Source organism: Peromyscus californicus, unplaced genomic scaffold, assembly GCF_007827085.1.
Source record: "Peromyscus californicus insignis strain IS unplaced genomic scaffold, ASM782708v3 Scaffold_3__1_contigs__length_106647218, whole genome shotgun sequence".
In the NCBI taxonomy this organism is placed as follows: Eukaryota; Metazoa; Chordata; class Mammalia; order Rodentia; family Cricetidae; genus Peromyscus; species Peromyscus californicus.
Genome location: NW_026294551.1, coordinates 72,354,946 through 72,364,083, shown reverse-complemented (window position 1 = coordinate 72,364,083; position 9,138 = coordinate 72,354,946). Strand labels below are relative to the sequence as shown.

Here is a 9,138-nt window from a genome sequence, read left to right as displayed (position 1 = left end):
ACTTGGTTGTCAAAGAACATCAAATCCATAGAATATTCTATAGGGGTGAGTTAAAGATTTTTATTTCCCTGTACTGGGGATTGAACCTAGGACAGTTGGTTCTCAACCTTTCTAATGCTGTAACTCCTTAATACAGTTTCTCATGTTGTGGTGACCCCCAACCATAGATTATTTTTGTTGCTACTTCACAACTGTAATTTTGCTACTGTTATGAATCATAATGTGAATATCTGTGTTTTCCGATAGTCTTAGGTGACCCCTGTGAAAGGTCATTCAACCCCCAAAGTGTGGTGATATTGTGTTCCCCAAAATATTGTGCATCCTAATAAACTTATCTGGGGTTAGGGAACAGAATAGCCACTAGATACAGAGGCCCCAAAATGGTGGCACACACACCTTTAATCCTAGCATTCCAGAGGCAGTTCAAAGCCACACTGGAAACAACCAGGTGTGGTAACAAGAGCCTTTAATCCCAGGAAGTGATGGCAGGAAGTAGAAAGGTATTTAAGGTGTGAGGACGAGGACCTAGGCCTGGTTAAGCTTTTGAGCAACAGTTCAGCTGAGATTCATTCTGGATGAGGACACAGAGGCTTCCAGTCTGAGGAAATAGGATCAGCTGAGGAACTGGCAAGGTGAGGTGGTTGTGGCTTGTTCTGCTTCTCTGATCTTCCAGCATTCACCCCAATAACTGGCACCAGGTTTGTTTTTATTAATAAGAACTTTTAAGATTCGTGCTACACCCAAAGGGTGACCTATAGGTTGAGAAACATTGACCTAAGACCTCACGCATGCTCTATCACTGAGCTCTATCAGTGGTAAATTAAATATTTTTTAATAACTGCAATTTTGAGTTATGATAGCTAAATTCCATCAAGCATTGAGTCCTAAACATTTGAGGTGGGTAGATACCAACTATAAAATATAAACCTCTGCCTATTTTACTGGATTAGAGTGAAAAAATAGTAATAAGAGGTTCTAAAAGATACTTTACAGGTCAAGTGTGGTGGCGCACACCTTTAATCCCAGCACTCAGGAGGCAGAGACAGGTGGATCTCTGTGAGTTCAAGGTTAGCCTGGTCTACATAGCAACTTCCAAGACAGCCAGGGCTATGTGGAGAGAGACTCTGTCTCAAAAAAAAAAAAGATATTTTACAGTCTGTAACATACTACAGGAAAGTGTAATGTTACAGCATCTTAGGTAAAGCAAGGAGCTTTCTAGAATAATTCAAAGAGATATATATATATATATCTTTGTATATATATATATATACAAATATATATTTTTTATATATTTGTATATATATGTATATGTATATATGTGTATATGTGTATATATGTGTATGTGTGTGTGTATGTATGTATATATATATATATATATATATATATATATATATATATATATATATATATATATATATATATATATATCAGAAAGATATATCCCCATCTTGGAGTCACAACCCCCAGGGGACTCCTCAGAACAAGTGACAGCCACGGAGCTGTCGTGCTCTCCATCCCAGGCAGCAAGTCTCACTAGCAACCACAATGGCACTAGGTGTGAGCCATACAGCCAAGTCTACAACAATCCTGGCCCTTCTGGCACCCGTAGCCAAGCACACAGCCTGGAACACGAGGGCAGGTCCACGCTGGGTGAATGTACTTCCATGTGGTTAGAGAAAGAAGAGGGAGGTGAGGACGTGTGTAGAGCGTCACTAGAAAAAGGGGAGCTTCAGTGAGCACAGAACTGTCTCCAGAGCCCCAGGAGACCCCTCACCAGAGGAACTTGGGTGGGTCCTGCACAATTAAGAGAGGCCACCCCAACACAGGGGTGGGGGAAGAGGACCGCTAAGTTTTTAAATTTTATTTTCATTTATGTGTATGAATGTGTGTGCAGTGTGCCTATGGAGGCCAGATGAGGATGTTGGATCCCCTGGAGCTGCAGTTACAGGCAACTGTGAGCTGCCCAACGTGGATACTTGGAACTGAAGTCCAGTCCTCGGGAAGAGGGGCAAGCACTCTTAACTGCTGAGCCACCTCTCCTGCCCCAGACTACTAATAATGTGAACCAAAGAGAGAAAAGAGATGATGGAAGGGGGCTCCACCAAGTACAGACTTCCATAAGGAATGCCAGTTTGGGTATGCATGCTGCGACAGTGTGGCTCAGGCCTGTCACATTTGCTGAGACCTCAGGCCTACCCCACCGAATGGGCTCCTCCCAATGTCCCACACGCATGATTCTTACCAAGAACAAAGCCTTCTGCAGCGTCCTCTGACATGCATTTGTCTGCCTTCTCCAGACGAAAAAACACATCTGGTTTGGATCCCGAGAGTCCTGTTTTTGAAGGAGGAAAAAATTTGATCTTATCTCTTCATGATGGAGATAAAAGTCACTGTAAGGATGAGACCTGGTCCTCAGAGCTTTCTGGAAATGGTGATCAGGAAGGAAGGGGAGCATGTTTGTGTGTGTGTGGTGGCTTGGGCTTGAAACAGACAGTCTGTTCGCGTATCTCTCTCAGTTGTGACACATCTCCAGGTATGACTTCAGCAGAGCTCTGGGGACACCAAGGGGACAGACACATAGTAGGAGTGAAGGCAGTATCATCAGCAAGCCCAATTCCAACCCAATCTGTTGTATGGCAGTTCCGGGGGGTCCTAACAAGTCCCCAGAGGTGAAGCTAAATGCTGTGGTGTCCAGCTTACCCAGCGAGACCAGGTTGCTGTAGTTCTCTGACATCACATCCCTGTACAGGGCCCTCTGGGCAGAGCTCAGCCGTCTCCACTCCTCCTGGGTGAAGAGCACAGCCACATCCTTGAAGGTCACCAAGTCCTGTAACAGAGAACCCTTTCTTACTGACCAGGAGATACCACAGGAAAGCCCATACTGGCTGCCCCAGAAGCTCATGGGGACCATTAGCCCGCAGGAAGCTGGTGTCCGGGGACAAGCTAGGCATGTCTTCAGCATCTCCTAGGCTGAGCTTTGTGCTGAAGACATGTTTTGTCCCCCACTTTGACGCCAATCGTAGAGAAATAATGAGACTGTGAACTCGTTTACTTGCCCACAACATCTCCCATCTTTCTCCACAGGCCTAATGTAGCTGGTGTAATGTCAGCATAACACAGACTTCCATGTTTGTGGTGATGATGGTTTAGATAAACATATTGCACCAGCAGTAATATAGAAGCATAATATAGACAGTATTGTACAGTGGCTAACTCTTAGGAATGATAGCAAACAACATTGATACACCTGTTGTATTCTTTTTAAATCGTTAGAGTACACTCTGATACATTCAAGAAACCTTTACTGTAGAACAGTATGCCGTGTTTCCCCAGCAGTAACCTCACGTGTTTCATGTTTTCCACATCTCTGGATTACACTAGGAGGCCAGATGGAATGGCTGACCCACACCATCTAGGTTGGGAGACATACCCTGTGTTCACATCAAGATGAAACACTTCACGATGCACTTCTCAGAATGTACCCATGTCGTTGGGTGGCACATAACCATTGTTTTCAGTAAGACTTCCTTTTCTTCAACTGCTCCTCTACCCACCCCAACACATGTGTGAGTGTACACACACACACACACACACACACACACACACACACGCACACACACACGCGCGCGCGCCACGGAAATAATCATTCTGTGCTATGATCCCATGTCTTCTCTGATTATAACTCATCTCTTCCTTGGAAATTCTGAACAAGGACAGAAAGAGTGTCTCTCGGGAGCCTGAAATCGAGCATGGAAAACAGCACCACTCACAGTGTGGTCTTCACAGGGAGCTAGTGTGCACTGAGGAAGAAGGGTCAAGGGGAAGCCAGAAAAATGCCTGCTTTAACTTAAGATAGCTTAATTAAGTTTGTTACCTGTACCCAAAGCCTTGGCACACATCAAGGAGCCAAGCAACACTGGCTGAAGTGAACCCATGAACTGATTTATCAAGAACTGTTATTCATCTCAGGTTTCTAACACAGCTCACAGACCTGGCACATTTTATATCCCTAAGTTAGGCCTGCCCGATGGCAGCCAAATCTTGGCACTCTGTAAACAACATAAACAGGGTTTAACTGCTGTGTCTCAGATATGGTTCATTCCTCCAACACACATGTGCCTGGTGTCCAGTGCAAATGTGTTGGGAAGTGGGAAATCTGAAGGGGTGGGGCTTACAGGGGAAGTGGGGAAGGGAGTGAGTTACTTGAGTTCCATTCTCTGGAGGGCGCAATGCACATTGTGGGGACGGGCGGGATGGGCATGTCTTTCTGGATTGCAGCGGCTGTTAGGAGCAGGTTGTTAGAAAGGGAATTTAACACCTCTGGCACTCTTTCTTGTTTCCTCTCACCACACAGCACTCTCCACATCCCTTTCTTTCCCGCCTTGTGGTACCATTCACTACATACAATGCAGCAGAGAGCCCTTGCTACACATGGCCGCCCAATCTTGAACTTTCAGCCTCTAAATAAAGCTCATTTGCTTACAAAAACCCAAGGGAACAAGCAGTCAGCAAGCTGGAACTGTTGGTTGTTCACCCAGCTTCTCACCTCCCAAATGTTCCTGTCCTGCAAAGTTAAAGGCCTAAAAGTGAAGGAATTAGAACAGGTTTTACCAAATGAACCTGGCTATAAACAGGCTGGTGCTACTCAGATTATTTTTCAGCTCTGAGCTGCTGTGGAACAATCCTCTTCTACACTATGGATATGTATTACTCTCGTTGGTTGATAAAAGCTGACAGGCTGGTAGCTGGGCAGGAAGTTAGGTGGGAAAGCCAAACTGAGAATGCTGAGTCAGGAGAGATGCCAGTCAGCCAGCTGCCCAGGAAGCAAGACATGCTAGAAGACAGGTAAAGCCACGAGCCACATGGCAATACATAGATTAATAGAAATGGGTTAGTTTAAGTTGTAAGAGCTAGTTAGTAACAAGCCTGAGCTATTAGCCGAGTATTTATAATTAATATAAGCCTCTATGTGGTAATTTGGGAAGAGGCTACCAGGTATTTGGGAACAGGTAGTCGGGACAGGAAATGTCCGCTTACACTGAGCTCTATGTAGAAGGCTCTCCATGTAACCCAGGCTGGCCCTGAACTTTTGATCTTCCTGCAGCCTTACAAGTGTTAGGATTACAGGTGTAAACCACCATGCCCAGTTGTGTGTGTGTGTGTGTGTGTGTGTGTGTGTGTGTGTGTGTGTGTGTGTGTTGCTGGAGACTAAACCTAGAGCCTTTTACATACCAGCAAAGTTCTCTACCACAAAGCTATACTCCTAGCTTCTAGAAGTAGAGCTCTTCGAATATTTTTAGTGACATTAAATAGTCCTCTGAAACAAAAGATACATGGTATCTTGAAAAGAAAGAAAGAAACGAGAGGAGTCTACAAAACCCCATCTTCACAGGAAAAAGTTCGAATTCCTTCTCTTGGTTCCTATGTCCGACCCTGTTTTTACCATTTTGGACTCCCATCTTACTGGCTAATACAAAGTGTAAGATTTTCATTTCAGACTAAGCTAGACTCCTGCCCGCTTGTGCCATTTACATGACTTATGTAAAGCTCCAAAGCCCACTAGGATGAGATGCGAGGTGGAAGGGAGCAACTGGGGTCAGGGGTTTGGGGGAGACTGGGGTCAGAGCAAACAACCTTATATTCTTCAAGTCAAGAACCCAGCAGCGGGGCGGGTGACTCACAACACTCCTTCTCCACTCACCGGGACCAGGGCTGGGAGGTGCCTGACCGCTATTTCTTCTTCTCTGCTGCGCTCGCTGAGGACCACCAAGACGGAGGAGGCAGGTGAGGAGCTTAGCAAGTGTGGGGTCCCCCCAGGCTAGAGGCACCTGCACACCTGTGATGAGAGGGCTGGGTCAAAAGTCACAGGGTGTGAACCTGACCATGCATAGCCTGGCATCCTCAGTGCCCCCAAAGCAATGGGTTCTTTGGTTAGTTTGCTCCTAGTTCCCTAACGCTTTTGAGAGAGTTCCTCCTAGCCTCATCTGTAAGGTGACTTGCTCACCATGCCATTTCCTCTTGGCATCTTTCCTTTGGTGAGATCCTCCATGCCTTCCCGTTCTGCGTCTTACAGCTTTGACTTTCCCTTGAAGAAAGCTTGTCCAGGCCGGCAGGTCTCAAACCATCCTCTGTCCATTTCCCGAAAGGTATGGTTGGGAGTCTGAAGACATCTTTCCTCCTGGGACAGCTTGATCCTGATGAGAGGGAAGGAGGGGGAAAGGGAGAGGAGCTAAGCAAGCCAGATCTTCATCTCAGAAGCCTTGCAGGCCAAACTCTTCTGTGGTCTCAGGATCCTCCTTTGGGTTCGGTTAAGTGACCCGGAGTCAAAGGCAGTGTATTTGCATGGTGTGTATGAGTGTGAGGGGTGGGGTGGGGGTGTGTGGGGCGGGGATCATTCACACAAGTCACCCTTCACCGCTTTGTCACATGCAGGGGCTGCACTGCAGTTGCCCCATTCTCAAGTTCCTCAGACAGGACTTGAAGCCCCACCGGGAATATGCTCATCAATTGGATGCTACCGCCTTCCTGAGTCTGCCCTCAGACATGCTAGAGACAACCACCCTTCTCCATATGCAATCACGTTCGGACCCCTCAGTTCCAACACAAGACCATTTTGCCAGTCCTTTCTCTGTGTGGAGTCAAATCTCAGTACACATGCTGCGAAGTTAAGGGCATGGGATCCATGTCCTCTAAAACGGACCACAACCCAGCACGCCCTTCCCCCAGACCTGACCGTCGCTCTCCGGCTCCACTCTGGACGCTGCTGGTCACCGCGGGGCTGCCCTTCGAGGCGCCACCACCGCGGCGACAGAGCATAGCCGCCACATAACAGTCAGGACACAATGAGCTGGAGCCTGCAGCCTGAAGCGGAATCGCGCGTGCGCATGCTTTTGGAGCCGGGGACCCTAATTCCCACAAATCACGGTGCTGCAACTCTAGGGTTTCGGGACTCCTTTTCCCAGAGGGAGAGTGGGAGGCAAAAGTGATGATGTACGCCTGCGCAGAGTGGCTTTTTCTTTTTTTCTTTTTGGCTGAACTACAGTTCCCAGAAGCCTCCGCGGGGACACTGAATCGTCTTCCACTCAAAGAGGAGCAGAAACGCGATCGGGTCTTGTGGAGGATGCTTGCTTGTGTCTCTGCAGTGAAACACGGCCCAGGATGCCGGGAAGGTCCAGAAACTGCGTAGGAGGGCCGAGCTCCAGAGAAAGGGCTGGAAAAACTGTCAGGATCGCGCTCTCGACAGGCGTGCGGCGCAGGCAGGGCGCTCAATGTAGCGCCTGTGGCGGTTAGCGGGGCTTCCTGACGGTCACCCAGACGCGCGGGGATGAGAGGTGGGAGGAACAGGAGTGAAGTAGGGGAGCGACGACCCTGGAGGTCAACAAGTCTTTCTGGGACCGCGGGGTGGAGCCGGCGAGGATGGGGTGATGTTCCAGGGCGTCCCCCTAAAGATAGCTAGTTGCCTTTGAATATGTAGTAAGTATTCATGGAGCAACTTTCTTGTTGGCAAAATAGTAAAACAATTAAATTTAAAATTCAAAATGTGACCTGAGGACTGGCACTTCAGGGACTACTGGCCACCCTTTAGGATGCAATGTCGGTGATTCTATCCGGTGCTTTAAAGGTGTCGTTCTCTCACTTAGGGAGCATGTAGGTGCCAGGCACTGTGCAGAGGCTGGAGAAACAGAGTGACCCTGCACTGGAGGGTTGGCTTGACTAGGGAAGGTGGTCCATCAAACAGAAAATATTCATCAGGGAATGACAGGACAGTACAACCGTGTTAGTGAGTTACAGAGAGAACAGGGATGGGGGATAGTTAGATTTGACTTTCCTGAGAAAAGCTGCCCACAAAGAAGCTGGCTTGGTGTATTTGATGCTTAGCAAGACTAGCATCATCACCAAAAAAAAAAAAAAAAAAGGAAAGAAAACAGCTCAAGATGGATTGCCCGCGACTCAGGTTTGATAGCCACGATAGGAACATAGGGTTCATTTTGTGTGATAGGAAAGCGCTTGAGGTTTGAGGTGACAGTCTGTAGAGACTGGTCAGTTCTGGGGAAGACAGAGTCAGGATGAGGGCTAGGGATGGCGGTAGCACAGGGACATGGCATCTGCTGACTTGATTTCTAGCACTGAAAAAAAAATCATCAAAACTCACCCAAAACAACAGCAAAATAAACAAATGAAAAGCCCAGACCATGGTGTGGTTGAGGGAGAGAAAGGACATTAGATCTGGAGGCTTCTGCAATAGGCAGTGTGTGGCATAGCCTCCCTCCATTACATGCCTTCTGAAGAGACTGGCCAGCTGAAGCATGGCAAGCATGGCTCTGGCAGGCCTTGCCCTTCTCCCCAATTCCTTCTTCCTTGCTAAAAACCGTTAGATTATATTCCTAAAGCTAGCCACCAAGGTCTATTCCCTTATTTGGCCACTTCCTCCTGAGGCTAGGAGGTCCAGGTATCAAAGTGTTGAAGTCCAGCAATCAGAAACCCCCTTTGGCTCACCCAGTTAATATACCCAATTAAAATTAAACACCTCATCCTACACACAGGGGTTCCCACTTTGCCTTTATAAATCACCATTTGCCTATGGGCCACATTTATTTCCTCTCTATCTAGATACAGTTCTTTGTCCCCCTGGGACAAATACTTCTGTCCCCTGTCCCTTCTCCCTCATCCTCTGTCTCCTGTCTTTGTCCCTTATCCCTGCCCTCTGTCCCTCTGGGGCAAATACATCTGCTTTGTGCTGAGAACTTGGTCTTTGGGGTCCTGAGCTGATACTTTTCCTTTCACCTTCCTCTAAGACATTCGCTTTGAGAGCCTAGTGGTTCTCCTAGATGTTTGTGGGTTCTGGATGGCCTTTACACTAACTGTGTTGGGCACTTTCCTAAGTACTTTATTATCTAACACAACCCAAAGCACTTAGGTTTGCACCGCTAACAAAGGAGGAAACGGGCACTAATGTATGAAATGCCTTGAGCAAGGCCCCAGGAAGTGAAGTAGGCAGAAGCAGGACCGCCACTCCTGCTGATGAAGGTGCAAAGGCAATCACCCTGGCTGCCCAGGCTGGCTTGGAAGAGACATGTCTAACAGAACTGATAAAAGTAGTGCAACTCCCATTATCTGACTTATTTCTGATGGGGCTAG

The 9,138-nt window shown here is 47.4% G+C and overlaps 1 protein-coding gene across 5 annotated transcripts in view; it reads right to left on the bottom strand.

The window, feature by feature from the left end:
• Positions 1-7,871, bottom strand: part of LOC128122434 (zinc finger protein 454-like) — a 20,950-nt gene extending 13,079 nt beyond the window's left edge. The window contains exons 1-5 of one of the 5 annotated variants that reach the window (XM_052758012.1): positions 6,729-7,871; positions 6,005-6,194; positions 5,702-5,836; positions 2,701-2,827; positions 2,243-2,332 (exon numbers count right to left, since the gene is read on the bottom strand). In XM_052758012.1, the coding sequence (XP_052613972.1) occupies positions 2,243-2,332; positions 2,701-2,734 (124 nt within the window). In that variant the 5' untranslated portion in view covers positions 2,735-2,827; positions 5,702-5,836; positions 6,005-6,194; positions 6,729-7,871. Of the gene's footprint in view, positions 1-2,242; positions 2,333-2,700; positions 2,828-5,701; positions 5,837-6,004 lie in introns of those variants that run through there. The other 4 variants (XM_052758009.1, XM_052758011.1, XM_052758010.1 and 1 more) reach the window with 4 other exon arrangements.
• Positions 7,872-9,138: the final 1,267 nt, after the last annotated feature.